The sequence below is a fragment of the Martes martes genome (genome assembly GCF_963455335.1).
Source record: "Martes martes genome assembly, chromosome: 9".
Taxonomy (NCBI): domain Eukaryota; kingdom Metazoa; phylum Chordata; class Mammalia; order Carnivora; family Mustelidae; genus Martes; species Martes martes.
This window is the reverse complement of record NC_137896.1, coordinates 85,946,873-85,963,223: the sequence shown is the minus strand read 5'-3', so window position 1 is coordinate 85,963,223 and position 16,351 is coordinate 85,946,873. Positions and strand designations below refer to the sequence as shown.

At 41.5% G+C, this 16,351-nt stretch overlaps 1 protein-coding gene across 1 annotated transcript in view; it reads left to right on the top strand.

Moving 5' to 3' along the window:
- Positions 1-16,351, top strand: part of AAK1 (AP2 associated kinase 1) — a 158,905-nt gene that overhangs the window by 130,913 nt on the left and 11,641 nt on the right. Inside the window, exons 14-17 of the mRNA XM_080813302.1 lie at positions 704-933; positions 2,249-2,406; positions 4,292-4,396; positions 9,360-9,455. Of these exons, the coding sequence (XP_080669428.1) occupies positions 704-933; positions 2,249-2,406; positions 4,292-4,396; positions 9,360-9,455 (589 nt within the window). The remainder of the gene's footprint in view (positions 1-703; positions 934-2,248; positions 2,407-4,291; positions 4,397-9,359; positions 9,456-16,351) is intronic.

Sequence of the window (16,351 nt, the reverse complement as noted above, 5' to 3'; positions counted from 1 at the left end):
ACCTGGTTCTTCCGTGCCATATCCAAACTGAAGGTGGGAACAAGTTAATCCCTCTGCTCCAATCCTGTACATTTTCTCAGGGGAGCCACAGAAAGAAAATCTTGTAGACCCACCTTAATAGTGAAATAAAGAGCCTTAATAACAAAACAAAAACACTACCATTTATGAATCACAGTGGAATTCTAACTTATTCCTAACCAGTAGTCTGAGCTCTGTCAGAGTCAGGGATCTCTTGGCAGAAATTATTCAGCTCAAATGTGTTTTAGCTGGAGCTGTGCCTTCATTGGCTTCTGACTGTGGTGGTAGATTGCTTAAAGCATGCTCTTTGGAGGCATTCTGAATGAGTTCTTACGCGACCCCAGAAGCAGAAAGTGGTCCTGTAGGATACACTCTTGGTTTTTGGAATGAGGACTAGCTTCTGCAGCCTTATGCTCTGGGCTGTATTGTGTATGGCTGCTCTGTAGAGGATTGCTGATGAAGATGGAAATTTATGTCTAAGCATCAGATAAATACCATGCCATCGGTCCCACAGTTAGAGCTCAGATTGTCCAAAACTGCTTTTTTTCTTTCTTGGTGCTCTTGGTAAATTCAGCCACTCGAGTCCCGTGTTAGCTGTCATGTGGCATTTTTTATTATGCTTGTCTGTTTGTTTTTCCTTTCCCTTCTTTTTGAAACACTTGCCATTTCTTTTTTTTCCTAACAGATTCAAGCCCCAGTAAGACAACAGCCAAAGGTTCAAACAACTCCACCTCCTGCCGTTCAGGGGCAGAAACTCGGATCTCTCACTCCTCCCTCGTCCCCCAAAACCCAGCGTGCTGGGCACAGGCGGATTCTCAGTGACGTGACCCACAGTGCCGTCTTTGGGGTCCCTGCCAGCAAATCCACCCAGCTGCTCCAGGCAGCTGCAGCTGAAGCCAGCCTCAATAAGTCCAAGTATGTGGTGCTTCCCCTTTCTCTTTTTTACTTGTGTGGGCCAGGGCTGCTGTGGGCCACTGCTGTGTAATTCCCTGCGTCTGTATGTAGAGGGGTGTGGGTATATATGTAAAGGTACGTCCGGGTCTGTGTTCATTCAGAAACTGAATTTGCCTGTAGTACATAGACCATACTGATCTTCAGAAATAATTTCTTACTTGCTTTACTCTTTCCATTCTCTCATCTATTCCATGTTCCACGGAGTATTTTTTAAAATCTTAGTCTGACCAACCCTCTCCATGATAAAGATCTTTCCTTGGCTCCCCATTGCCAGTGGGATAATATCTGAACTCATTGGTTAACAGACCAAAGACTGTTGTATCACATTGGTGGATGTGTCATTCTCTGTCTTTGTGGCCATGTCGTTCATCTTGTGCCCTCTCCCTGAACTACCGCTCTCCTTGTCCGCCTAGGAAATGCTTATTTATTCATCAAGATCAATGTCAGAGGTTCCCTTTTCTCTGACCTATTGGGTGTTGTATATAAATTTGTCTGAACCTTTTTGGAGATGTATCCCATTATATTATCATTATTTATTTGCATATCCAGCTGACCTAGCCTGCAGATTCCTCTAAGACGAGGACCATGTCTTAACCATTGTAAATCCAGTGACAGGCTCTGTGCCTGAAGTACAGTAGATTGCAGTGAGTGTTTGCTAGGTGAATGCAATTTTGGACCCTCCGCTTTCTTGGAACCATGGACTCTAAAGTTAAAACTCTTGAAGTCGTTAGTTAAATGCAAACGGCATCAAGAGAGACTTTAGAAGGAAATTGGGCAATGATACCCAGAAACACAAGATATTGCTAACTGTCTTTATTTCTCCTTAACTTTGATGGTGACCGCTCATGGCAGCCCTTCATTCTGTGCGTGCTAGATCCTGACAGATGGGAGGCAGCCTGAAAAGGCTTCAGTTCCAGCCAGCCTGGGGGCAGTCATTGTGGATGTTATGGTGGGGGCCACAGGAGGCACAAGCCTCGGAACAGGTCGCTTTGGGATTCTGGATTGTGAAAGGCCTGGCAGAAGAGACCAAAAATCCAAGCAAGAGGTTAAAGAAGTAGTGGGAGACAGTGGATCATGAAGGAAAGGGAGACATTTATTTCACACGGTGATAAAAGTTATCTGTGGAAACTGTCCAGTTGCCATGGAAAGCCCTTTCAGAAAACTATTGCAGAGAAGAATGGTTTGACTCAGAAAACAATTTGATCTCAAAACAAAGAGAAAGTAGATTAACCCTTTTTCAACTCTTTTCATTTCGTGGGGGTGGGAACCTACATAGGTCTGCAACCACCACTCCATCAGGCTCTCCTCGGACCTCCCAGCAAAACGTTTATAATGCTTCAGAAGGTTCGACGTGGAATCCCTTCGATGATGACAATTTCTCCAAACTCACAGCTGAGGAACTGCTGAACAAGGACTTTGCCAAGCTGGGGGAAGGTGAGCAATGGGTGCTCTTCTGTGATTCTTAAACCCTGACTTTAGAGGAGTATGTGTTTGAAAATGTAGGGTTAGGTCTTTCCTCCCCTCAAAGTCTTGATCTGAAGTTTAAGTGAAAACTGCTTTGAATGTTTACCAGAGCAGTGACATCTTTTCATCCATAGGAACTCCTGGCCTGTTGTGGGTGGTGGTAAGGAGAGTGGGACACTTTTAGGAAAGATTTGGTGGCATAAACCAGGATGATACCGTCAAGCATGGTCATTCCTTGGAGGAGTGTGTTGGTTTTCTTGTCCCGTGTGTGTTTATTGTCCCAGAAGGCTGTAACTGCTTGCCCAGGAGAGAGTGTGCCCTCACATGAACTTTGAATCTTTGACTGTGGTCAGAGTTCTGTAGTACTGTTGACGGACTGTGGAGAGGTGATCAAATAGAAGGTACCATTTCTACTCTCAAAAACCCAGAGTCGAGGAGTGCTGGTAGGTTAAGTGTCCAGCTCTTGATCTCAGTTCAGGTCTTGATCTCAGGGTCATGAGTTCAAGCCCTGCACTGGACGCCACACTGGGTGTGGAGCCTTCTTAAAACAAAACAAAACAAACAAACAAAAACCCCCACAGTCTGTTTTGAAAGGTGGGACTCATACACACAGACACACATGCACACTTTGGAAAACAACAGCACGCCCTGGGAAAATACCTAGGCATTAGACAAGAACACAGGGTAAAGGAATGATCAGAACTGAGTGAATGATAAGAACTTCAACCATATCTTTTTGAACTTTACTCTTTTAACTTATGTTAATCTCTTTTAACTTTATTTCATAGATATCTTTTTTTTTTTTTAAAGATTTTATTTCTTTATTTGACAGACATAGATCACAAGTAGGCAGAGAGGCAGGCAGAGAGAGAGAGGGGAGGAACAGGCTCACTGCTGAGCAGAGAGCCCGATGCGGGGCTCGATCCCGGGACCCTGGGATCATGACCTGAGCCAAAGGCAGAGGCTTTACCCCACTGAGCCACCCAGGCGCCCCTCATAGATATCTTTTAAAAATTTATATTACTTTCTTATTGTTTTAAACAAAAGATAAGATATAGGATTTAACTCTGACAGACAACTAACAGACAACCCCCTTCTCATGTGCTCTCCTCAACTGTTTCCAACGTGGAAAACAGAGAGGCAAACTCAGTAGTATTTTATAAAAACAAATAGATTCAAAGTAAGGACTGGAGGCATTCTGCCTGAGTAATGTCCTTGAGCTTTTGGGCGTTTGCTCCAGCCATCTCTTTTGTTGCTTTTTTATTCATTTATTTGAAAAAAAATTTAATTGCGACAAATATACCAGGGATGCCTGGGTGGCTTAGTGGGTTAAGCATCTGTCTTACGCTCAGGTCATGATCCCTGGGTCGTGGGATCGAGCCCATGTTGGGCTCCCTACTGAGCTGGAAGAATGGTTCTCCCTCTCCCTCTGCCCACCCCCGCCCACTCATTCTCTCTCTCTTTCTCTCTCTCTCTCAGATAAATAAATAAAATACTTTTAAAAATTATAATAAATAAACATAACATAAACATGAACTTTTGAACCATTGTCAAATGAACAGTTCAGTAGTGTTAACTACACACACATCGTTGGGCACCCAATCTCCGGAACTCCTTCCATCTTGCAAAACCCATGTGCTGTCTTTGATTCTTAAAACTTCTTTCCTTTTCTCAGCTGTTGTCTCAGTTACTGCAGTGATTAGACAAGGGCCTGTGAACAGCTGAGGTATTGCCTTGAGGCAGTAAAAGGAGTCCAGTCGAGAAGTCAGTTCAGAAGGTGCCCTCCACCTTCTGCCTGTGTGTGTGCATCATGGGGTTCTGCTGGAATGAACTCAGTGGCGTTTTGTCCCTCCAGGCAAACATCCTGAGAAGCTCGGAGGCTCCGCTGAGAGTTTGATCCCAGGCTTTCAACCGACTCAAGGTGATGCTTTTGCCACTCCCTCGTTTTCTGCTGGAACCGGTTAGTATAGCCAATGCCTGAAACATGGAGCTCACAGTTGTTGCCTCCTCAGTTTCCATCCCACAGATAGCTGTGGCACACCAGTGAGCCCCAGATCTTGGTGCTAACGTATATTTTCTCTTATTCAGAAGATTTCCAACATAAAAGGTAGGGAAAAAGAAATACTTAGAATCATTCTGAATCAAAATGACAGAATGATGTGTCAATAATATACAGGATTTATTCTCTCTAATTCACACACATACTTTAAGCAAATATTTCTGAATTTAAGAACATCACTGCTAATCTCTTATAAAATTGCTTAGATCTTTGGAACGGCTTGAAGAATTCTTATTAGATGTTCTGTCCTCTATCCAAGATTTTTCTGAGCTGTTTCTGTGTGTGTGCGTGTGTGTGTGTGTGTGTGTGTGTGTGTGTTTACAGGGAGAGGGAGATATCTTTTTAAATTAGACCTTTTTTTAAATTAAAGAAGTAATAATAAAAAACTAATTTTCTCCTTTATTAATAAAAATGATACATAGCCAACTATATTTCAACGAAAATTTCTTAAAAATGAGAGAAAATTGTACATATTTATTACACAAAAGTTAGTAATTTAACCGACTGAGCCCCTCAGGTGCACTAAAGGTTAGCAATTTATAGAAAAGTATAGAGAAGGAAGTTAAAATCCCCATAATCTCACCATTAAGAAGTAGCACAGGAGTACCATTTGGTGTCTGTTAGTGACATTTAACCTTTTTAGGGTCACATATATCTTCATGAACGTAATGAAAGTTTACAGATCTTCTTCCCCAAGAAAATAAATGACCACGATTTTGTACATAATTTTTGGACTCAGCTTAAGACCTTAATGTACATCTTTATAGTCCTATTTTAAAACCAAATTTTCTTGCTTACTAAGTCTAGCACATTTCCCACATCATTAAAGAAGCTCTTAAAGGATAAATTATAAAAGATCTGCATTAAATGGCTTCATATGGATTTGTCATAATGTATCTAAGTAACCTCTTTTTTTAAACATTAATTTGGTTTCAGTGTTTTCCTGTTAAAATTCCCTCAGCAACCGATATGAGGTTTTGAGTATAAATATTCCTTGTAGATAGGAATTTGATATGCTTCCAAAATTGATCTTTTTAATTTTATTAATTTCTGATTTTAACCTTATATATTTTTTCTTCCTGCCTTTTTCTAACGTCATAAGTTTATTTCTTATTGGAACTTTGGCCGTCATTATATGATATCCTTTATAGTTTCTTTAAGGTAACCTCTAGATTATTTGTTAAATCAAAAGATACGTGTCTGCTAAGGCTTTTGGTGCATATTTCTAAATTGCTTTGTCAATATTAAGAGGAACACAGTAAAATTTTAAAAATTTCTTCTTAAAAATGTACTGAAAGTATTTAGAGTTTTTCTGTTACTATAACAGTGATTTTCAGTCAGCATGAGAGTAGGGAGAGAGGCTCATTATAATCTGCTTAGAAGTCTTGTCCACAGATATTTCAGTATTCACTTTGCTTCTCTCTTTCATTGCCCACCCCACCCTGACCTTTGAGAATTACACTGGTTTTTTTTTGTGGTTTTTTTTTTTAAGATTTTATTTATTTATTTATTTGACAGACAGAAATCACAAGTAGGCAGAGAGGCAGGCAGAGAGAGAGAGATGGGAAGCAGGCTCCCTGCTGGGCAGAGAGCCCAATGCGGGGCTCGATCCCAGGACCCTGGGATCGTGACCTGAGCTGAAGGCAGAGACTTTAGCCCACTGAGCCACCCAGGTGCCCCGAGAATTACACTGTTTTTAAGAGTGCTTTCTGACATGTTTGTGTTTCCCTTATCAGAAAAAACCTGAAATTTTAATCATATCCTATAAGTCTTCATATGATATAAAACTTGATATGATAATCTCACTATTATTAATTTAATTAATTGGATTCGCCAGTGTTAACAACAGAGGTCCCTACACATTTTCCATACATTCCTAGTTTCAGTGCTTATAATTCCTACTTATCACATGTTTTGTTTTTTTTCTATATGGTTTTTCAGGATTTTTTTTTGACAGCCAGAGATCACAAGTAGGCAGAGAGACAGGCAGAGAGTGGGGGAAGCAGGCTCCCTGCTGAGCAGAGAGCCCGATGCGGGGCTCGATCCCAGGACCCTGGGATCATGACCTGAGCCAAAGGCAGTGGCTTTAACCCACTGAGCCACTCAGGTGCCCTATTTATTTATTTTAGAGAAAGAGTGTGGGGGGAGGGGCAGAGGGAGAGAGAGAAAGAGAGCACCTTAAGCAGACTCCTCACTAAGCCTGATACAGGGCTCGATCCCATGAACCTAAGACCAGGACCTAAAAGGAAACCAGGAGTCCATCGCTTCTCAGCCTTTTGACTAAGATCAAGTGGAAACCAGGAGTCCAACACTCAAATGACTGCACTGTCCACGTGCCCCTGTATGAACTCTTCTTAAAACAGTTTTTATTTTTGTTTCAGCCTCTTCTCCCCCTTTATGCTTGAGTAGAGTTATGACAGTAATAACAGTGAACATACACTGAGCTCTTGCTACATGCTAATAATATTAGCCCACTGGTTAAGTGCTTTTTTATGCATTATCTCAGATGGTCCTTAAAACAGCCCTCAAGGGGCACCTGGGTGGCTCAGTTGGTTAAGCGTCTGCCTTTGGCTCAGGTCATGACCTCAGGATGCTAGGATGGAGCCCGCATCCCCCACATCCAGCTCCCTGCTTGGCAGGGAGTCCGCTTCTCCCTCTGCCCCTCCCTACCTTGTGCTCACTCTTGTGCTCTTTCTCTCCCTCTCTCTCAAATAAATAAAAAAAATCTTTAAAAAAACAAAAAAACACCACCAAAAAACAAAAAACAGCCCTTGAGAGGTTAAGTGACCTGCCGAGGTCACAACTGGAGAATGACGGAATAGAGAGTTGTACCTGAGCAGCCCAGCTCAGAAGCTGTAGTCATACCACATCCCAGGAGTCTTTGTAATTCAGTGACACGACACTTTTTTGAACATTATAAAACATCTTCAGATTTTTTTCATCTTATCTAGCCTTTTTTTAAACAGACATTTGGTATTTTTCCTTCTTTCTTGTTTGTGGTACAAACTTTTGTGTGTGCAACATTTTTTTTTTATAAATGAAAGAAAACCACATCTAAATCCCAGAAATTAATATGTCCTCATTTGTATGAAGTATAGGATAGCTTCATTTTCTAGGAGTTTTCTAATCAAGCTCAGACTGTTCACTGATTTTAAACCTTCTGATCAACCAAGGAAGGAAATAAACAGGAAATTTGGCAGTGAGTCACAGAGGATGACAGAGGGTTATTTTAAACATTTTTATGGTAAAAGCTGCAAAAATGTTGATGAACTATGTCCATATGTTGGAATAGACATTTAAAACTTGATATTGTACCTCTTTATTTTAAATATTTTTCTGTTAAGTTATATACATTCTTTTGTGTAATTTTGGGAAAATGACTAAAAGCCCAAAGAAACAAGATAAGAGAACTCACAATCCCACCCAGTCAGAGAGGAAAACATTGCCGACATTTTACAATATTTATGTCCATAATTTTATTTCTGTATATATTTCTGTAAAGATGAATATATCCAGTTTTATGATTCTTTCTTTTTCTTTTGATGTATTTCATTGTGTCTCCTTTGAAAAATATTTTAGAGATTTTAAGAGCAGTGATTTTACCCTTCTCTTCCTCCATCTATCTTTAAAGAAGCTTCATTAAAAACCCACTTTAATAAATAACCTCAAAATGACAAAATTGTAGAGATTGAGAACAAATTAGTGGATCCCAAGGGAGTAGGGACTGGAGTAAGGAGTGGGTATGATTATAAAGGAGAACAACAGGGGGGGTTCTTTGGTTTGATGGAACAGTTCTGTGTCATCGTCACGGTGGTGCTTGTGCTAACTTATACATAGGATCTGAATGCAAAGAACTACACCCACACACAGGTGAGTGCCTGTGAAAACTGGATAAAGTCTAGTTAACAGTATTGTAACAGTGTCAGCGATACTGTCCTGTAGGGGGAAAAGATCTCACCATGGAGGGAAGCTGGTCAAAGGTTCCCAGGACTCTATGTAGAGCAGATTCCTGTGATCTCATAATTATTTAAAAATAAAAAGTTTTAAAAAAATCTATAGAAGGTAAAATGAGATTTTAACTAAAGAACAAATGAGTATTAAAATACAGTGTAAAGAATGGGTAAATAGAAAACCAGCAAGCCTGGGTTCTGACCTCAGGTTTGGTGGCAGACCTCTGGCTAGCCTCTTAACTTCTGGGCTTCATTTTCTTTTCCGTAAAATAAGAAAACTGTGCTAGAAAATCCTAAGACCCCTTCAAGCCCTGATATCCCACAGGGTGTTTAGATTTCTGTACATCAGCAAGTTTGCCAAGTATAGAATGAGTGTCACTGATGTTAGATGTAGTCCAGAAGTTAGGGCTTGTCTAACCTTGCAACAGACAAGACTCCTATTTCTGTTTCTGTCTGTGTCTGTCTGCCTAGCGCTGTAATAGACATTCGGTGATACAGTGACCCCAGGATGGTAGAGGGCACGCTGAAGCACCTATACGTCTGTGTTCTATTACAGAGCAGACAGTGTTTGTTCACATGCCATAGTATGTGATACAGACAATAATTACTATAGGAATTCTGGAAGAATTCCACACAAGGAAGAAGTGGACTCAGGTGTAGGAGTAAACTAGTTTTACCATCGATTGCATCTTTGAGTATGTTGCAAGGACCGGATTGTATCTCTTACACAAATTTTGCCATTACACTGGATTATAGTCACTCATCCCTCTTTACGCTGCCTTTGAGTTCAGATTTACTCTATAATTTGAGCTGTTGGGTTACTAGATGCTAAATTCATCTAGATTTACTTGATGTTTTCTGCTTTTCTCTTTTTTTCTCTCCTTGATCCTTTCTTCCCCTCCAACCAACTCCAGCTGAAAAAAGGAAGGGTGGGCAGACTGTGGATTCTAGCCTCCCACTTCTAAGTGTTTCTGATCCTTTCATTCCTCTTCAAGTACCTGATGCACCAGGTAGGTAAAGAGAGCTGATCTGAGGTTAAGCAGCTTGATTCTTATGTCCCAGGGTCTCATGAGAGTTGTTTAAACACTCCATAAAAAGGGCATGAATTCCAAGCCCTAGTAGTAGGTGCTGTTATATATTTTTTGATTATGAAAACAGCCTGTGTATTAGAGGGAACATTAGTCCAATATGATTACAACATGTTGGGGGACACCTATAAGCATGTGATAGAAGGAACAAAATGCTAATAGTGGTTAGTATGATGATTGGATTACTGGTGATTTCCTGTGCAGTTCCTGTTTTCCTATAATGTGCTTTTATTTTATAAATAAAAGTTAAAGGGAATATGACTCAGGAGACCCAGGTTCCCTTCCTGGTACTTGTACTATCTGAAAACCTTCTGGGCTTGACTCTTCATCAGTGAAGTGATTTGGACTGTATTGAGTTTGAATATGCCTTTAGGCCTCGTATATCCTGATTTTTAAGTGAGCAGTCTAAAAAAAAGTAAGAAATTGTTAGTGTGTTCTGATTGAAATAGCTTTTGAAACAATGGTTGGATGCTTTCTCTTCGGGGTTCATGGATGCCCGTGATTTTCTCCCTACTCTCCTCCCCATCCTTTTGGGGGTGTAGTGAGGGAGCGTGATGTGAGACACAGAAGCTACCCTTTCTCTTCTCTATCAGTCCTTTTGAAAAAGCAGAGAGATCCAACGCTCTAGAAGCATCTAGCCGCCATTTTGTTCCTGATAGTTTTTCTTTTTCTTTTCTTTTTTTTTCATTCTTACCCCTGCCTATTCTTGGTTTTAAACTAATAGGATCTGTTTGGTTCTTCTTCTCTCCCAGAATGTTAAAGGTATTTGACTGACTCAAGATTGGAAGTGATTGTGATCCTTGTACCGTCTACTTAGTAAGACAGACTGCAGCAAGGGTACCATGACGGTTTTTATTTCTTTAGGCAATTTGTTGACTCTCCTTAGGGGAAGCAAAAACTTGCCTCGATCTGGTAGTATTGTGTAACTTTACAGCTTGCTGGACCTGGATGTAAGTCAGAAATACCTAGGGTCACTGAGGAATGATTCAGCATCGGATAGTTAAAGGAAGGAGAAGAAAGGAATCAAGGAGAGGCCCTTTTCTCTCATGTATCATTCCGGTATGCCTGGCAGGACCTAGACAAGCCAGTTTCTAGCAGAACACTGGAAAGGTACAGGCTGCAAACTGACACCCCTCAGGGTTCTTGCCTTGCTCTTTCCCAGGTAGCCCAAGAGCTGTGGAAGCGGGAAGGGTGGCCTCTTGGCACAGGCCAGAAGATGAGGGTCCACAGGCGAGTGGCTGTCCTCTGCAGCTCTCACAGGTTCCCTTCAGATCAGGGGCGAGGAGCCGGGCACACACGCCAAGTGGCTCAGGATATCAGCTCCCAATTGTAGGGATAAGTTGTGAAGAGTTGTGAAGATGAGCCTGGGAGGCACCAGAGGTAGCTGGCTGCCATCCTCCCTCCCTTATTGTCATCTTTCCTGTCTCCTGATCCTCCATATTTCTCTCATTCTGGGGATTCCTGTTAAAGTGATACTGGTGTACACTTCAATACCAATTAAGCCATGGTCCCTCTTGGTTTTAATGGGAAATGTGTTAAAATGGAACATTCTAATAGAGAATTTCAGGGGTTTCTTACCTGCTTTATGATCCATCAGGCCAGACTCATCTGAAAACATAAATTAGACATGTCACTCCTTTGTGCCCCAGTGAATTTTCATATCACTGAGCATAAAACCCAGACTTCTTATCATGACCTGAAAGGCCCTAACTAATCTGGTTAGCTCTCTGGCTACCCCTCTAACCTGAGCTCATAGTATTCTTTTCTTGAGTTTTTCCTAACAAGTGAGGCTTGTTCCCACCTCAGGGCCTTTGCATATGCTGTTAACTCTGCCCGGGAAGCTTTCCTCTATCTCTTTTCCTTCTTGTCATCTGACATTTGAGTCTCTGCTTAAATGCTATCTTCTCAGGCCCATTGTATTCCTACAGCACTCTTAGTCACACTTCCTGGCCTTTTTCTTCAAAGCACTTACTATGACGTTGTAAGTGCTTAGTTTCATTTTCTGTCTTTTCCCACCAGTATGTCAGTGTCCTGAAGGAAGGACCTTGCTCTCTGATCCAGCATTGCTTTGCCAGTACTAAGTACACTTAGAGCTGGCACTCAATAAATATTTGCAGATTGGATGAATGAGCAAAGTAAAATGTGAGACTGAAAGGCTCACGGTGCCCCCATTGCTCTCCGTTTCTGTCCCCAGCTCCCAAATACCAGACAACGGGCTCCATAGCCTTCCCTCTGTGCCCCTGCCAACTCCCAGCCAGGCCTCCCAACCATTCTTTGAGGACGAGTAAATGAAGGCACAGCCCACAGTGTCATGAGGCTGCCAGACCCCAGAGTGGAAGTAGTAGCTAGGCTTAGCAAATCCTTCAGCTCCAACCCTTCCTGGAGCCCTCCAGAATTTGGACTGAGCAGGGTGTGTTGCCGCTGTGTCCAACTATTGTATATACTGTAACATTCAGCATATATACACCATTCAATTCCATAGCCTCTTTATCCAAGGATGTGGATGGGATATAGATAGGATTGCCCTACATGCTTCCTGGCCATCTTGAAACGTCTGACTGAAGAAAGGCCTGAGAGTTTAGGGTCTCTGAGACCTCAGCATTGTCTCTGGGACAATGGCCAGTTTGTCCCACTGTGGGCACCAGTCCGGCTCTTTGGTCCATTTGTTTGTTCGTTTTGCATACATTCTTACCTCCATACTCCACCTTCCTGATTGTGAGTCATGAAAATTTAGTCTCCTGACAGCTATATGCCTTTTAATGACTTTAACATTTTATTTTATGCTTTTTAAATGTTCTCACGTAGAATTTCCTTTGATCCTACAAAGAATACTGACTGGTGGGTATGTCAAGTAATATCTCATCTTCTTGCGGGAGTAGGTGAGGCCCTGGGGCTACTGTGACAGGTACTGCTGCATACACTCCTTTTTGTGGCCATTGGGTGCCCAGCAGCAAGGTTTCCTTGTCTGGAGATCAGCAAGGCCTTCGATTGGAGAACCAAATTTGAGGTTTAGGGAAATAAAAAAATGGGTTTGAACTTAAAAGACCTACGTTCTACCTGTATAGTAGCTTGGTGATTTTGATCAAATCACTTAAACTCTGTGTTCCCCTCAAAATTGGTGCCATAAAACCTACCCCATGGAGTGGCCTGTGAAGTTCAGATGAAAGCATGTGTTCGGAATTGCTTTGTAAACTTCAAGTTAGTATAAAGATAGGAAATGGTGTAATAGCTTTGGTTCTGGGTCCTTATTCCCTGTGGGACAGTCCTACTTACGATAAAGTCTTAGGCAGTGATATTTCCCTCTTACAGAAATTAAACTTGCTCTAGAACCTTTGACCTTTGCACAACCAAGAGCCATTGAGGTAGACTTTCTTGATATAATGATTATTAAACTGTGGGTAAAGGGGACTGAATAATTGAATTTGTTTGGGTTTTCTTAAAGGAGCATTTCTATTGTCCAAAGCATCACAAAACAAATTTTCTTAGGAAATCTCTCATATATATATATGAAATCACAGCTGTGAGCATTTGTGTGCTCATAGAGCTGTCAAATGAAGCCTACCTCTGGTGAGTCGCAAAGTATTTCACTGATGCCCATGTGCTATGTTTATTCATTTATTTTGCCTTCTATTTGTGTCAAAGAACGGATAAACTATAGGTGGTACCAAATTTAAAACATGGTAGAAGAGAGTGGGGAATTTTCCCTGAACATTGGCTGAATGATTTAATCTTTTGTTTTTTTTTTTAAACGGTAAAATATATATAACACAAAATTTACCATTTTTAAAGTGGCACTGGTACATTCACACTGTTTTTTGCAACCATTACCATCCATCCACAAAACTTTTTTATCTTGCGAAACTGAAACTCTCTACCTGTTAAAAAGTAAAATTCTCCTTCCTGCAGCCCCTGGCAATCCCCATTCTACTCTCTGTCTCTATGAATTTGACTACTCTACATACCCTCACATAGGTAGACTCATATGGTATCTGTCATGTTATCACTGGCTCATTTCACTTAACTTAACGTCCTCACGGTTCATTCATGTTGAAGCATGTGTCAGAATTGCCTTCCTTTTTAAGGCTGAGTAATATTCCACTGTATGTACATAACCACATTTTGTTTATCCATTCACCTGTTGGCCACTTGGGTTGCTTCCATATTTTGGCTCTTGTGAATAATGCTTCAGCAACACGGGTGTGCAAATGTCTCTCCAAGATCCAAGATTTTAGGGGTTTATATATCCAGAAATGAAATTGCTAGATCCTATGGTAATTCTATTTTTTGTTGAGGAATCACTGTATTATTTTCCATAGCAACTATATCTTTTTACTTTTCCTCTAACAGAGGACAAGGGTTTGAGGGAGAGATTTTCAGAGCAACTCCTTAACACTGATCTCTCAACATCAATGTTCCACAAGACTAAGCAAGAATGCATTAGTTGCCCCATGAGAGCTGCTTCCTAGAATCAATAGCTTCTAAAAACTGTGCCTCCTGGTTTATGGCACTTCATCGTCTCTTAGAAAGTAGGCAAGAGAAAATGTGTTTTCTTACTGGTTTGTTGTCAAGATAGGCTTTCCTAAAAAAAGAAAAAAAAAAGATAGGCTTTCCTCCCAGAGCTCTTTGCCTGGCATCTTCCTCACTTCCAGCTGCTGGTTTGGGATATTGAAAAGTCCAAAGTTGAGCACCTCTGTGTCTTTGCTCTGGAAAGTTTCTCTTTCTGCAGATTCAGTTCCCTGAAATGAAGTTGGAATGGGGCATGGTGGTTGACTTTGGCTTCTAGCTTGCAGATGTTATAGACAGTTTAGTGACTGGTTTCTTCAAGATAGGAACTATTTAAAGTGACTAGATTTTAAAAACAGCATCTCTCATCACAAGACTTCAGACAAGATGTAAATTCCCAAAGCCACAAAGCTGTAGCAATGAGACCATCTCTTTTGATGGGTCTGGCATCAAGCTCTTCCATGTTCGTTAGTTCAAGCTGCTCTACTCCTCATGGTCTTATTCCTGATGAAGTCTGGAATGGTCCTTGAGGGAAGCCTTCCCCTTCTTAACCTATGTAATAAGCAGATACCTATCCTCTCTTTTGATATTTTGAAAGAGAGAAAACTCACAACTTGCAGTATATCCCAGTCTCAAATCAGGAAGCAGTTTTGATTATCTAACCTTAGACAGGTTTACAAAGGATTTATTACCTTCTTGCCTATTCATATTTTCAATAAGTTGTGAGAGAAACATAAGAGAAGACTCTGGAATGGACTAATTCCTACCTCTTCCTCTCTTCCCCTAGTCCCGAGTGCCACTTGACTTATGCTTGAGAGGAAAAAGAGGGGTGCTCAGAAAGAGGACTTTTTCTAAGTCCCCTCTTAATTTTTGAAAGTACTAACAATCTTCTCCCTTACTTTTAAAATTTATTTTTATTTTTTAATTTTTAAGAATATTTTATTAATTTATTTGAGAGACAGAGAAAGAGAGAGTACCAGAGTGGGGTGAGGGGCAGAGGGAGAAGCAGGCTCCTCACTACGCAGGGAGCCCAACGTGGGACTTGATCCCAGGACTCCAGGATCATGACCTGAGCTAAAGGCAGACCTGTAACCGACTGAGCCACCCAGCTGCCCTCCTCTATTTTTTTTTAAAAAGATTATATTTATTTTTATTTTTGAGAGAGAGAGTATAAGCTGCGGTGACGGGCAGAGGGAGAAGCAGACTCCCCGCTGAGCAGCAAGCCTGATGCGGGACTCGATCCCAGGACCCTGGGGTCATGACCTAAGCCAGAGGCAGGCATGTAACCAACTGAGCCACCTAAGGGCTCCAGTCCTCTCCTTTAAGTGTACTCTCAGTCTCCAGTGCCGAGGCTAACTCCTTCCACATCCACTTTGCTCCGGGGGTCCACATTCTCAGTCCTCTCCCCGTGATTTCAGTGTTTTTCCATGCTCCTGACTCATTTTTATTTGGGAACCCTAGACACTTGAGAAAGAACCGAGTCTAATAGCAGGGATATGATAAGAAAATACCACTAACAGGAAAACCGAAGCAGACAATTCTAAAAGAAGAGATATAAATTACCATTAAATATAGATTTTGTAAAAGTCCATCGTGATGATGAATCCAAGAAGAGCCATTTATGAAACAGTGAGATGCTGCAACATCTGCCATCCCCTTGGAAAGGGGGAAAACCCCACCACTTCATGCTTGATGAAGATCTAAGGCAGTGCGGACTCACTCAGATCCTGCTTGTTTACGTTCTTTCCTTTTCTAAAAAATTATTCTAAGAGACGCCAGGGTGGCTCAGTCAGTTGGGCGTCTGACTGGTGATTTCTTTCTCTCTGTTAGACCACGCTGCCTCCTCTCACATTTCACTTTATTCAAAGAATTCTGCCTTTCCTGATCTCATACCAAGACACGTGGGTAAAACCTGAAACTCTGCCCATTCTCATTCTAATCCCAGGCATCTGTGGCCTCATTAGATGTCAACAAATCGTGAAATGCCCAGGGAGAACTTGCTTGAGGCTTGGGATCTTAAAGAACACTTCCGGCACATGTTCCTAAATTCACCACCCTCTTCTCGGCACTGCTGGTCCCCATCCACCCCCTTCATGACACGTGTTCTCAGAGCGTCTTTCTGTAACTCTCAGAGAGCAGATAAAATTCCTAACATGAGTCATATCAAGGGCGGCCCATGCTGCACATGGAAGGCCTGCCGGCCATGGTTTAGAAACTCTCAGCCTCCTGTAGCCTTCCTTGTGCAGCCCATTACATCCTGTTCTCTGGTTCTTCACTTAAAGTGATCAAAAATGAGCAGTAATAGCTTAAGATGT